Source organism: Carlito syrichta, unplaced genomic scaffold (assembly GCF_000164805.1).
Source record: "Carlito syrichta isolate Samal-C Ts95f unplaced genomic scaffold, Tarsius_syrichta-2.0.1 Scaffold302396, whole genome shotgun sequence".
Lineage (NCBI taxonomy): Eukaryota > Metazoa > Chordata > Mammalia > Primates > Tarsiidae > Carlito > Carlito syrichta.
In genome coordinates this window covers 123946-138335 of record NW_007246492.1, presented here as the reverse complement: position 1 = coordinate 138335, position 14390 = coordinate 123946, and the positions used below count along the sequence as shown (strand labels likewise).

General features: G+C 41.2%; 1 protein-coding gene across 1 annotated transcript in view; it reads left to right on the top strand.

Moving 5' to 3' along the window:
* The first annotated feature begins 13 nt into the window (after positions 1 to 13).
* The window catches only part of FDX1 (ferredoxin 1), a 36366-nt gene continuing 21989 nt past the window's right edge, over positions 14 to 14390 (top strand). The window contains exons 1-2 of the mRNA XM_008056558.1: positions 14 to 201; positions 7529 to 7671. Coding sequence (XP_008054749.1) covers positions 14 to 201; positions 7529 to 7671 — 331 coding nt within the window. The remainder of the gene's footprint in view (positions 202 to 7528; positions 7672 to 14390) is intronic.

Below are 14390 nucleotides of genomic sequence, written 5' to 3'. Positions count from 1 at the left end.
TGTGGCTTGCTCCATGTTGTCGCCCCGGATGGACACTCCCGCCCGTCGTTTCTTCTCGGACTCCTCTTCTGGTTATGGCAGACGCCCCGTCCCCAGTTCTTGGCCAGGGAGCGCCCGGGTAGCATGCACCCACTCTGTCCCCCGTGCTGCTCGGTATGTTCTTCTGGCCGGTAAAGAGTTCAAAGCTCCTGCACTGGAGTGGTAAGGCAGGGCTTTACACTGGGCGTGGGCAGTTACCGTCTAACTTGTCAAACTTCCTCGATCCCTAGAAACCTCAGTTTCCCCGTTTGTAAATGGAGCTTAACAATAGATCTCCTGTCATCCCACCGCTTTGGGAGGCCGAGGTGAGTGGATGGCCTGAGCCCGCGGGTTCGAGACCCGCCCGGGCAACTTGGCGAGACCTCATCTCTACAATAAATCAAAAAATTAGCCGGGCCTGGGAGCGCGCGCCTGTAGTTCCAGCTCCTTGGAAGGCTGAGGCGGAAGGATCGCCGGAGCCCAGCAGGTCGAGGCTGCGGTGCCACTGCACTCCAGTCTGGGTGACAGAGTGAGACTCCAACTCTAAACAAACAAACAAACAAACAATAGACCTCTTAGGATTAGTTGAAGAATGAATGAGGTCGAATGGGATACAGGCAGTCTTGTGTCTAGCAAAAAGTAAGTCTCAGAAGACACCACCTGTTAGCAGCAGCGGCCAACTGTTAGGGTAACAATACTAAGAAGGTTTTGTAGTGAATGTTGAAAGAGTTGTGAACATTTTCTCCCAGAATGTGCAGAAGTTTTATGTTCTTGGGCATATTTATTTTTCTTTTTTTTTTTTTCTTTTTCTGAGTTGGAGTCTCACTCTGTCGCCCAGACTGGAGTGCAGTGGCCGCTCCCGGCCACCGCAGCCTCGACCTGCTGGGCTCTGGCGATCCTTCTGCCTCAGCCTTCCAAGTAGCCGGAATTACAGGCATGCGCTACCACGCCCGGCTGATTTTTTGATTTATTGTAGAGATGAGGTCTTGCCGCCCAGGCGGGTCTCGAACCCGCGGGCTCAGGCAATCCACTCACCTCAGCCTCCCAAAGGCATGGGATTACAGGCTGAGCCACTGAGCCCGGCTATATTTGTTTTTCAAAGACAGCCCCCTTAGACGTACTAGAGATAAAATATAGTCATACTTTCAGATTTTAGAAAAAGCAGGAAGCAAGAACTGGAGGGTGTGTTGGATTTGTCCTGCCTTTTTTTTGTGTGTCGGGGTCTCACTCTATTGTCTAGGCTGGAGCTGGGGTGTAGTGACACGATCATGGCTCTACCTCCTAGACTTGGCTTCTTCCTGTCCCTCCTGAGCCTCCCGGATATCTGGGACTATAAGTACGTTCAAACACGTCATCTGAATTTGTTTTGATTATTTGTAGAGAAGAGGTCTTGCTATGTTGCCCAGGCTGATCTTGAACTCCTGAGCTCAAGCAGTCTTCCTGCCTCAGCCTCCCAAAGTGCTGGGATTACAGACATGAGTCACTATGTCTGGCTGTATGCTGGCTTTTCTATTTTCTTCTTGATAAGATCTCTAGGAACAGGGTCTGGGACTTACTGATCCTGTTATGTAGTGATTGCACAATACATTTTTGCTGCCTGAGGGAAAGCACAGAGAAGGCAAACAGATTTATTTGCTCCTGCCCCCCCTTCTGCCTTTTACCTGTCTGTGTGGGTGCCTTGCTTTCTACAATAGATGCATTTTTGCAAAATAAATTGGGATGGATATTGAACATATATGTGTAACCAATATTTAAGGGAACATAAATATTTTTGTAAATGGGAATTATTGCCCTTAAACTTCCTGTTTGGATTTAAATATGCCACATTGTCTTAAAGGGGATCATGTGTTTTCTCCTCCCTGATCATCCTGTCATCCCCTTCTTTGGTCGGGTTTCTAATGGTGGTCTTATCCTTCCTCTCACAGACTTTGGAGCTACAAGTCGACTTTCCGGCTCTTACTCTCTGAGACCTATGATGTCCAATACAGTAGCCGTTAACCACCTATGGCTACTGAAGTTAAGGTACTTAAAGCTAAGTAAAATGAAAGATTCACTCTCCCAGTTACTCTGGCCTCATTTCTTTTCTTTCTTTAATTTATTTATTTTTTTTTTTTGAGTTGGCGTCTCACTCTGTCACTCACGCCACTGTAGCCTCTACCTGCTGGGCTCAGGAGATCCTTCCGCCTCAGCCTTCCAAGTAGCTGGAACTACAGGCACATGCTACTATGCCCAGCTTATTTTTTGATTTATTGATGAGGTCTCACCAAATTGCCCAGGCTGGTCTCGAACCCCTGAGCTCTGGCAGTCCTCTTACCCTGGCCTCCCAAAGTGCTGGGATTATAGGCTTGAGCCACCGTGCCCAGCTTGGGCTCATTTCAAGTATTCAGCAGCCTCACTGTGGCTGGCGACTACTGTATTGGACATTGAAGGGGTGTATAGAATGCCTTAGTTATTGCACAAAGTTCTGGAAGCTAGAGTTCTGACTTTGAAGTTTAACAGTTAGCAGTTGAGAGTCAAAAAAATTAACTCTAGCCGGGCTCGGTGGCTCAGCCTGTAATCCCGCGCCTTTGGGAGGCTGAGGTGAGTGGATTGCCTGAGCCTGTGGGTTTGAGACCCGCCTGGGCAGCGGGACCTCATCTCTACAATAAATAAAAAAATCAGCCGGGCGTGGTAGCGCGTTCCTGTAATTCCGGCTATTGGAAGGCTGAGACGGAGGGATCGCCGGAGCCCAGCAGGTTGAGGTTGCGGTGGCCGGGAGCGGCCACTGCACTCCAGTCTGGGCGACAGAGTGAGACTCCAACTCAAAAAAAACCAAAAAAACCAACAAAAAAAACTTAACTCCAAAATGCCCTTACCCTGTTCTTAGTATTTTGCAGTTTTGGTTGCAAAAGGCTTTGGCATATATTATTTCACTTGGAATAAGACCATCTTATGAGGTAGGGAAGGTAGATAGGTGGGAATAAGTTTCATATTAAGTAGCTAGTCAAAGAAGGACTAGAACTCAAGTGTTTGTTTTTTGGAGCACCGTAATAGATAATCATTTCTTAGTCCATAGTTCAGTGAGTCATTTGGGAGAGGTGAGTTGAGATGGAAGTAGGGAGCCCCAGACTAAGCTCTTTCTGGGTAGGGCCCCGGGCTATACCCTGTAGTGAGAGGCTGAGCATCAAAAGCTATAGCTTCTTCCCCATTGGAAGCCTGCCAAGAACAACGTGTGGCAGCAACCCCTGACAGCTTTGTTAAGGTGTCTGCTGCGACCGAGCAGAGTATGAGGTAAAGGATGGGACCAGGTACAGGTGGGTCAGGGATCACAGGTGAAGAAAACAGCCGTTTGTGGTGATGCTTGATTAATTGGTGACAATAGAAGACTTAAAAGGTGTGTATGCATTTCCCAGTGCATGAAATCTTATCCTTCTTGGAAACAGCTGAAAGCTTTTGCTTGTTCTTAGAATTAGGGGGAAAAAAATCTACAAAACCGGCCAACACCTATTGTTAACAGTGAATGAAGTCACATGGGTGAAGTATGTGTATGTAATGCTTTAAGGAAAAAGAATTTCCACACACTTGCTTTTGATTCTTTCTTTTAATTTTTAAAATTATATTTAATTATTTAACTCCCAGTTTGAAGAAGTCACTGTTATCCCTTTTTACCTATAAGTAAGTGGCTTCCCACGGTCATCGGATGGGTGTATGCTCTTCTGACTCTTAGATTCAGTATTCTTTCAACTGCAAAATTTTCCTTTCTACTTCTTATCCTGTCCATTGACAAACCTATTAATACTTTCAGTCAGCAGTTTTTTGTAGTTTTTTGTTTTTTTATGGCTTTAATACATCTCAGCAGGTCAGTCTTCTTAGCAGGGAAAGCGCTTGGGCTTTAAATGAAAGTTGTTGACTGGGCATGGTGGCCCATGCCTATAATCCCAGCATTTTGGGAGGCTGAGGCGAGAGGATTGCCTGAGTTCTTGGGTTCGAGACCAGCCTGGGCAACTTGGCGAGACCTCATCTCTACAATGAATCAAAAAATTAGCCAGGCATGGTGGTGTGTGCCAGTAGTTCCAGCTACTTGGAATGCTGAGGCGGAAAGATCACCTGAGCCCAGCAGGTTGAGACAGCAGTGGCCGTGAGCGTGCCACTGCACTCCAGCCTGGGCAACAGAGTGAGACTCCGACTGAAAATATATAAACAAACAAACAAATGAATAAATGAAAGTTGTTAATCAGTATTTGTTGAGTTCTACTGTGTATTAGGCATTCCACATGCACATTGTCAAAACTATAAGATAAATGTCCTGATTTTACAGAAAAGGAGGCTGACGTAAGAGATTTTTGAATTCCTTTGCTGTCAGCTTAGTTCTTGGGTGCTCCAGAACGATGATCCCCAAACCTCTGGTTTTTAGTAGTGTGTCTACGAGGAGGGACCCCAAACAGCCTAGAATTTATTTATAAAAAATTGTGTATGTATTCTTACGTATTTAAATTAAAGTCATCTTCAAAGTGCTCTCCACTTAATACAGTACACCTACTGCTCAAATCAGTTTTTGAACTTGTCAATTCTGGTGCCTTTGAGTGCTTCTGCTGTTTGTTTCGCCTCTTCCACATCAGCAAAACTTTTCCCTTTCAGAACTTTTTTCATCCAGGGAAACAACAAAAGTCGCCAGGGGCGAGATCCAGTGAATAGGGAGGGTGGGGCATGGGTGGCATGCCATTGTTGGTCAAAAACTGCTAAACACGCAGTGGCGTATGGGCAGGTGCGTTGTCAGTCAGCTGTATGCCACAGCTCTTGGGATGTTTCTTCTGAATATTGTGGCCTCCAAAAAATAATTCCAGTTATTTTTGGGTCTCCCTTGTAAATGATGGAATTCTTTCTGTTGTGCTTCCCATAGCTCTTAGTCACCAGGCATTTGTCTATGTTAGATCGCTAGGCTTCTCTGCTGGGCTCAGACCCATATTTACATCTGGCTTTTTCATTATTAAGTTAAGCAGGTCTAGACTTGAATTTATTCTGTCTTCTCCAGAGCTCCTTCTTCTGTCTTAACCCTAGGTTAAATGACACTACCTTATTGGCCAAGCTGGAAATCTCAATGTTATTTCTTCCCTCTTTAACCTTATATAGATGGGCACTAAAACCTTTCATTCCATCTCCTGAGTATCTCCGAAGTCGATGTCTTCTACCTGCTAGTAGAAGTTAGTTTGTATTTTAGTAACCTCCAAAGTGGTCTCCCTGCCTTCAGTGTATCTCCATTCTCAGCTATTCTGCCTTGAAAAAAAGTGGCAGTTGTCTAGTTGAAAATCATGACTAGTGTTTGGGAATGCTTGTTTTAAAGCATTTTTTGCTATGAACAGAAGCTGGAGGGTGCAGGCCCTTTTGAAGGACATTCACATACATATATACACACTTTTGAGACGTTAATAGGATCCTCTTTTTATCAGTGTTATAATATTAGGGATAACCAGTGGGGGGAGGGCTTCCTTTGTGATGAGATCATTGGACTTGCTAATTTTCAAGCTACTCATAGCTCTGAAATTATTTAATTGGTTGACTTACATTAGACAGTTTTTTAAGTGGACTGTTGCCATCTATTGGTAATAGTGAGAATTACAACTAATTTAAGTTGAGCATCTTTTCTGTTGTGATGTAAAAATTAAAATGACCAGTGGTGAAGGATAAGGATCTAATTGCTAGTATAATTTCTAAAATCACATCTTAGAGGGATGTTTGTGAGAAGGGAAAGAAATTTAAGTTAGCCAACTGATAGCTGATGTAATATGTTATAATAGAACGTGTAAGGAAGTATTTTATTTATCTTTGTACAGATTCAGACAGATAAACCCCAACTTTTTTCAGTCTTTTTGATATTTGTTTTTTGGGATTTTTTCCTCTTTTAATTTTTATTTAAGATTGTGGGGTACAAATCAGGGCTAGGTATACAAATATTCACTGTGCAGTTACCCTTATCGATGAGGTGTGCCCCCCCTTTCCCCAGGTAGATATCGACTACTGTCAATCCCACCTCTCCACCCCCCCGCCCTAATATTTGAATATACAGTGTGGACCAAAAGGAGATATTCAGATATTCAGAAAACAATCCAACTACTAACTCTCAGCAATAGTGCCCTGCCGGGCACCTGTACAACCGTTGCTCTGTTGATAGCAGAATGGTTTGGTTTTTTTAACCTTTTGCACTCCGATGTCCTCTCTGAGGGGACATCATCAATTCAGCAAACCAGTTTGCTCTCAGGGACCATAAAAAGATTCCTGGTGATTATGCAGGACAAACTGGTGATTAGACGGGACAAACTCACGCCAGTGAAAATTTTTCAGAAATGTATGTTTCCTTGAAGACTTCCATTCAAATTGCATGAAAAAGAAAATGAAGAGATGGAATATATACTGAGATATACATAAAGAAATCAGCTGGCATTATGTAGAAAGAGAATGTGTGAGGTGCTTTCCCAGTGGTGCACAGACTAGGCAATAAATTACATACTATTAATGTGGGAGGAAGAAAATGTGACTGCATTGTTTTCTTGAACAGAAAAGCACCAGGTGGAAGACATCAAGCAAACTACTATTGCACAACATGTATCAGTGAACCTGCAGTGCATGTCAGTGACTGTTTCACATGTTACCACAAGTTAGAAAAATATAGGATGAAAAATTTTGATTTTTTTGTCATAAATAAGTTTTTCAAATGTTGAAAATTCCATTATAAGCCAAATATCATTACAATGAAATAATTGGTTTCAATATTAGTAGAAGTGATTTGTTTTTCACTATTTTGTAGAAAAGTGCGCTTGCATTGCTGGTAGTTTATTGGCAAGATGTCTCCAAGTGCAAAGGGTTAGAGCTCACCACAACCCTGCTCTGGTCTTTTAGGGACACACTCATGTTTTTCAGAGAGCTATGCGAGAGTGAAATAGATTTTATGAGTGATGATAATTGCCAAATGTTTTCACATGACTGACTGTTGGGAGATACCAGCAGGTGGCCTTGACCAGGTAGTTATTGCCATTTCCTTTAAAACAGTAGAGCCTGTCACCTGGCAGTTGGGTAGATTTGTGATGTTTTCTTCACAAATAAACTTTGGAAATAAAATACTATAAAAGAGCACAGACACTTGCACTCATACACACACATACACGTACTGGCTATTTCTTTGATATCACAGGTCCGAAAACCAATTATTACTGTTATTATTTTTTTTTTAGAGAGACGGTCTTGCTCTTTTACCTAGGCTGGAGTGCCGTGGGCACGATCACAGCTCACTACAGCTTCGAACTCCTGAGCTTAAGTGATTCTCCTGCCTCAGCCTCCTAAGGAGCTGGGACTATAGGTGTACACCACCACACCCAGCTGTCTTTCTTTTTTAATTTTTGTAGAGAGGGGATCTTGATGCTGATCTCTGACTTCTGGCCTCAAGTAGTCCTACCACCTTAGCCTCCCAAAGTTTTGAGATTACAGGTGTGAGCCACTGTACCCAGCGTGTATTTTGAAATGACTAAAAATTCTAAAGCACTGCTTTCTTTTCCAGCTCAGAAGATAAAGTAACTGTGCACTTTATAAACCGCGACGGTGAGACATTAACAGCCCAAGGAAAAGTTGGTGACTCTCTGCTAGATGTTGTGGTTGAAAATCATCTAGATATTGATGGTTTTGGTAAGTATGAAACATTTCTTAAAATTCATAAGTGAAAATACCGAATAGGTTTTAACTTTTTACGTTTTTGAATGATTTTAGCCTATAACTTGCTAGGTAAAATATTAAAATTCAGGATGTGTTCGTGTTATATTCTCACTTATGAAGAATAATAGAGTGACACTGTTTTTCTGTTCTTTGTGTGTTTAAATAACTCTGTGTCTAGAAATCTACTGTGGCCTCATTACCTTATTGTTTACCTGGTCGTGCAGAGCTGAAGGTAGGGAATAGAGTTAAAAGACACCAGGTTAGAGTTAACAAATGTCATGTTACAGAGGGGTAGTGAAGTTGTTCTAATCTAACCTTGGATATCAGCTCACAGAGGGGTAACATCTCCTTGAAGGTTTTTTATTTAGAGAATTTTCATTTCTGGACTTCCAGCCATATTCTTTAACCGCATGTACAAAGTCCATGTTCCCACAACTGCCATTTCACAGTGCCTCAGGCACACCCTTTATATCACCTGTCAGTTGTGTTCAAGTACTGTCTCTGTCTAAAATGGTAGTTCTCAAAGAGAGTTCCCTTTACCAGTAGCATCAGTTTCACCTGGGAAATGCACACTCTCAGATCCCCCCTCCAGACTTACTGAGTCAGACGTCTGGGATAGGACCCAGCAGTGTGTGTTTTAACAAGCCATCCATGTGATTTTGTGATTTTGATGCATGTTCAAGTTTGAGAACCACTGGTCTAGAATTAAGTCCAAGGAGCATATCTGTCTATGCTTCTTTAAAGGCACAAGTCACATTATACTTTGAGGAACCATTTCTAGATCGAGCAGAAGTAAGTTCTCCTTCTTCTGTTTCCCCATGGTATAGCAGTTCTGCCTGTTTTTGTTAATGCTCTTAACAGTTTTCCTTTTTAGAGAGAATTGCTTCTGTTCTTTATTAGATTATGAATTCTTGAAAGACTGTTAATCATTCAGGTCACCTCACAGAGTAGACTTTATCCGGAGCTGGCACCCAGTAATATTTACTGAATATCTGAATCTAATGAGGTTTTTAAAAAATCAGTTTCAAAATAATATAACAACTGCCATTTGAGTGTATGCTACATTCCAGCATATGTTATTTGAGGTAGTTTTTTTTAACCTGCATTTTGTAGATGAAGAAACTAAGGCTCAGAGAAATTAATTTTTCCGGGTTGTCCACACAGCAAGTGAGAGAGCTATGATTTAAACCTAAGTCTTTCTAGCTCTGAAGCTTCTGCTTTTTTCTGTATGCTGTTTTCTTTAAGAAAAGTCTTTTCTGTGTGAATACCTGCTGTAGAAATTAGGTGATGAAATAGTGATAAAATCCCATTTAAGAGTTCTGTAATGCAGTGGCTCTTGGCTGGGATTGAGTTTCAGAATCACTTTACAGGACTTTTAAAAGTACAGGCCGGGCTTGGTGGCTCAACCTGTAATCCCAGCACTTTGGGAGGCCGAAGCGAGTGGATTGTCTGAGTCCGCAGGTTCGAGACCAGCCCGGGCAACTTGACAAGACCTCGTCTCTACAGTAAATAAAAAAAATTAGCTGGGCCTGGTTGCGTGTGCCTGTAGTTCTGGCTACTTGGAAGGCTGAGGCGGAAGGATCGCTGGAGCCCAGCATGTTGACGACTGGGGTGGCCATGAGCATGCCAGTGCACTCCAGCCTGGGTGATAGAGTGAGACTCCAACTCAAAAAAAAAAAAAAAGTATAGATATCTGTGTTCCATCCTAGATAGTATAAGGAAAAGGGGAAATTTTGCAAGTTTATTTCGAAAAGCTCCATATGATTCAGATCCATACCATCATTAAGAGCAACTGATTTAGTGAGAGAACTCATTTATAATTCATATAAAGTATATGTAGCATAAAACTTATATATAATTATCTTCCTCATGTGTTCATATTCAGCTATACTTTTTAACTAAATGTAGTTTCAATGAATTATTCTTTCACAAATGAAAGATAGTACAGCAGTCACTTTTAAGAACTGCTTTATCCACAGCAAATGCCTGAAGCCATGGATAGAGTTGAAACCTATGTATACTGCTTTTTTCCCAAACATACACACCTATGATAAACTTTTGCCTTTTCACTTAAAGGAATTGAATTTGGCGTATCTGAATTGCCAGCATCACTACTCTTGTGCTTTAGGGCCATTAAATAAAATAAGAACTACTTGAACATAGCACTGCAATACTGGGACAGTTGGCAGCTACTAAGTGACTGATAGGTGGGCAGTGTAGACAGCATGGAGACACTGGACAAAGGGGTGACCCATGACCCAGGCAGGACAGAGCAGGACAGCGCTAGGTTTCCTCATGCTATTCAGAACAGCATGCAATTTAAAACATGTTAATTGTGCATTTCTAGGTTTTTAATATATTATTTTTGGACTGTGGTGGACTGAGGGTAAACTGAAGCCATGGAAAGTGAAACCCAAATGGGAAGGAACTACCCTATAGTACAATAATTGAGAGCAGACTGTGGAAATCAGGAAGATTATGGTTCACAAACCAACATAGTCACTTTCTTGCCATGAGACCTGGAGCAACCCAGTCTAGCTTCTTTATGCCTCCATTTTCTATTCCGCAAAATAAAGTAATGATAGTTCTCCCCTCATAGGGTTATTAAAGATTAAACGGGATATCAGAAGTGAAGTGCTCGGCACACTGCCTACCTTGGTAAGAACAGTAGGATTTGTGGCATCCCCAGAACACTGCCACTGTTCGACCTTCGTCAGAGATTCCTCTGTGGGGAAAGTTCCATCCCTAGAGTGTTTGTCTGAAATTATCAGCTGTAGTTATTTGACATTTTAGCATCCTGAGTCTTTGATGCCAGTTAGGACAAATAAGAGCCTAGCAAGACATTTAAAAGGAAGATCTGGGGATTGAGATGTCCATAGTGGACTTTAAGTCTGGGAGTCTAGAATGCTGTGCGCAGGACTGTATGCATGCGCAGGAAAGACCTGAGAGCGCCTCAGGCTCTCATCTCTTGCTTTGTTGGAGGTCTGTGCAGTCAAGAGGTGAAGGCTGTGACAGATACGTACATTACCTGAATGTTGAAGGTGTGCCCAGTCACATACCGGGCTCCTTAGCAAAGATGAAAAACTTACTGGTTCAAAACATTGAAGGAAACCTCTGCCCAGTCATTTAGCTGACCACTAAGCTGAGCAGAGACTTCCATGGCTACACGCTATAAGGAATACAGACTTTAGAAAATGTATTCAGGAAAGTCACTAGAGAAACAAAAAGCAGCAACAACAGCAAATCTGGGGGGGGTGCCACATTATGTTGTTTAAAATGTCTATTTTCTAACAGAAAATTTGAGACATGCAAAAGAACCCCAGGAAAGTATGGCCCTTAATCAAGAAAAAAAGCCATCAGTGGGAACTGTCCCCAAGGAGGCCAAAATGTTGGACTTACTAGACAAAGGTGTTAAATCTGTTAAATCGGCTATTATAAAAATTCATAGAACTGAAGGCAAATCTTTGGAGATGTTCTTTGGCATTTCCCAGATCTGTACATCTGGATGTATGGAGGTCATGACCACTCTGAGGCAGTGTGTAGAAGAAATCGTGAATGGTGCTCTTGCCCTTTAGAAAGCTGATCTTTTTTTTTTTTTAGGTTAGAAAGTGTAGTTATTTAGAAAGTAAATTAGAGAGAGAGAGAGAAAGATGGGATTTACCTCCCCAAGGGAGGGGAGGGGACCAAAGCCTGAAAGCTGGTCTTTTGTGCTCTGGGAAGGCTCACGTGGAGGTTCTCATCTAGCAAATCTATTTCTAGAAATATCTTTGCAGAATCAGTCTCACTTTTGGGAAAAGACTGGGCTACTTGCTGCAGAGATATTTGTAACAGCAAAATATTTTAAACAACCGTATGTCCATCAATAGAGAAATGACATATAGTGATACAATGGGATATTAGGTAGTTGTGTAAAAAAAGAAAAAACAATCACTTAGAAAGAGTTTTAAAACCAAATATAATTGGTTACCTGTTGGTAGGGGAGAGGCAGGGGAGATTTTCAGTATAAAATTTTAAATATTTTTTTGACTTTTGAATAATGTAAATGGATTACCTATTTTAAAAATATATTTAAGACAGATTTAAAGGTAACAAGTTAAATGTCTAACTCTAAGGATTGCTTAAGTCCATGATGGCATTTCTGAATTAAAGAATAATTTGAAGCCTTTGTGAATAATGTCCACAATGAATTTGTAATAACATAAGTAGATGCTCGCTTATAAGTGAAAAATACAGTGTATGTAGTTGCTTTTGATTTTTCAGAATGCTTTGAAAAATACTAGAAGGAGAGGTATCCAAATGTTTAATATTGGTTTTCTCTTCTTGATTGGGTTGTGGGTTTTTCACCTTCATTCCACTTTTCTCTGTATTTTACCTTTTTTTAATATAACGATTTACTACTTTTTCACCTGTTTTGCACTTTCATTGTCTGTCAAATGAGGGTAACGATAGTGCTCACTTCAGGGCTTTTGGAAGGATTAAATGAATTAATGTATATGTTCAGAACAGTAGCTGACATATAGAAAATATGATAAGTATTTGCATTAGTCTATTATATAAAAATAATTCATATACACAATGAGATACCACTTCATACCCATTAGGATAGCTGTTACCAAGAAACTGGAAAATAACAAGTGTTGGTAAACATCAGGAGACATCGAACCTTTTGTGTATTGCTGGTATGAATATAAAATGGTGGGTTCCCTGTAGAAAACAGTTTGACAGTTCTTCAAAAAGTTAAACGTAGAGTTACCATATGATCTAGCAATTCCACTCCATAATATACTCCCAAAAGAATTGAAAAGGGACTCAAACAGATACTTCTACACCAATGTTCATAGCAGCGTTATTTACAGTAACCAAAGGTAGAATTAAAAATGTGTCTATCAAGCTGGGCTCGGTGGCTCAGCCTGTAATCCCACGCCTTTGGGAGGCTGAGGTGAGTGGATTACCTGAGCCTGCGGGTTCGAGCCCCGCCTGGGCAGCGAAACCTCATCTCTACAATAAATAAAAAAATCAGCCGGGCATGGTAGCGCATGCCTGTAATTCCAGCTACTCGGAAGGCTGAGGCGGAAGGATCGCCGGAAGGATCGCCGGAGCCCTCCAGTCTGGGCGACAGAGTGAGACTCCAACTCAAAAAAAAAAAAAAAAATGTGTCTATTAGTGGATAAACAAAATATGGTAGCTACATACAATGGAATATTCTTCAGTCATAAAAGTGAACGAAATTCTGACACATGCTACAACATGGATGAACCTTGAAAACATTAGGCTAAATGAAATTAGCTAGACACAAAAGGACAGATACTGTGTGATTCCACTTACATACGGTACCAAGATAGGCAAATTCATAGAGCTAGAAAGTGGGATAGACATTACTAAGACTGGAAAGAGGGAGGAAGGAGGAGTTGTTATTTAATAGGTACACAGGTTCTGTTTGAGATGATAAAAAGTTTTTGGAAATAGATAGTAGTGATGGTTGCACAACATTGTAAATGTACTTAATGCCTCTGAATTGTACACCTGAAAGTGGTTAAAATGGTAGATTTTGTGTAATGTATATTCTACCACAATTAAAAAATTGGGATAAAAATTTAAAAAATCTGCGTAAATACAGAGAAATAATATTTTTATCTGATTAAAGATCAATACATAGTTATTATAGGAAAATTTAAACACATAAAATAAGAATCAGCCACATAAATAAGAGTAACATCTTTTACTCTCTATAACCAGTGAGAGCATTTCTATGCTTTTATTTAAACATATGTATTATGGTTACATTTTTTGCAAACATGAGTTACATAAAATGAAGGCACTATAAAAATGCTAAAGTTTTATGTACACACTTTTGAAATTGTATGAATCTGTGCACATTTTTAAATGTCAAGAGGTTTGTTTAATTTTAAAGCTGACAGTCCTGGGACTTACTTGTGCTAATGCCATATGGTGGAGTCAGTTTAGCTGATAGAAATATTTTCTGATCTTTGACAGAAGTGGGTGAACCATGCTGTTGCTTGTGTGCATTGGACCTTGTGACTGTTATGCTGTTGACAGAATTTACATCTTAATATCTTGTAACAGTGTGAACCGAACTTTGCTCTAGTGCTGGTGTGGTGCGGCAAGCCCAGAATCAGTGACTTTGGAACACACATTAAATGTAATCTCTAACACTTCAAAGAAGGCGAAGCAATCACCCTGGCATCTGTGCTGGTAATTTAGGAGTACATGCTGCACAGGCAAAAGTGCTTAGGAAATAAGAGTTTAAAAAGGCATTGAACCAGGACTATTTTTAAGTTCACAAAAATCCCTTGGGCAAGGATAATGGAAAACAGTACTGGTTACCCGGTTGCAGGCACAGCGCTGTGGGTAATGTACTTCAGTCTGCAATGGCTGATGTTATGTGTCCCGAAGAGACACCTGCACTCCTGCCCTGTCCCTCTCTGCATTTGTTGTTGCTATAAGAAAATTCATCTCAAGGTCTTGCCAAGTTGCCCAGGCTGGTCTAGAAACCCTGGGCTCAGGCAATCCTCTTGCCTGTGCCTCCCAAAGTGCTGGGATACAGGTGTGAGCCACCACACTCAGCTTATTTTTTTATTTTTATTTTATTTATTTTATTTTTTTTGAGTTGAAGTCTCGCTCTGTCGCCCAGACTGGAGTGCAGTGGCTGCTCCCGGCCACCGCAGCCTCGA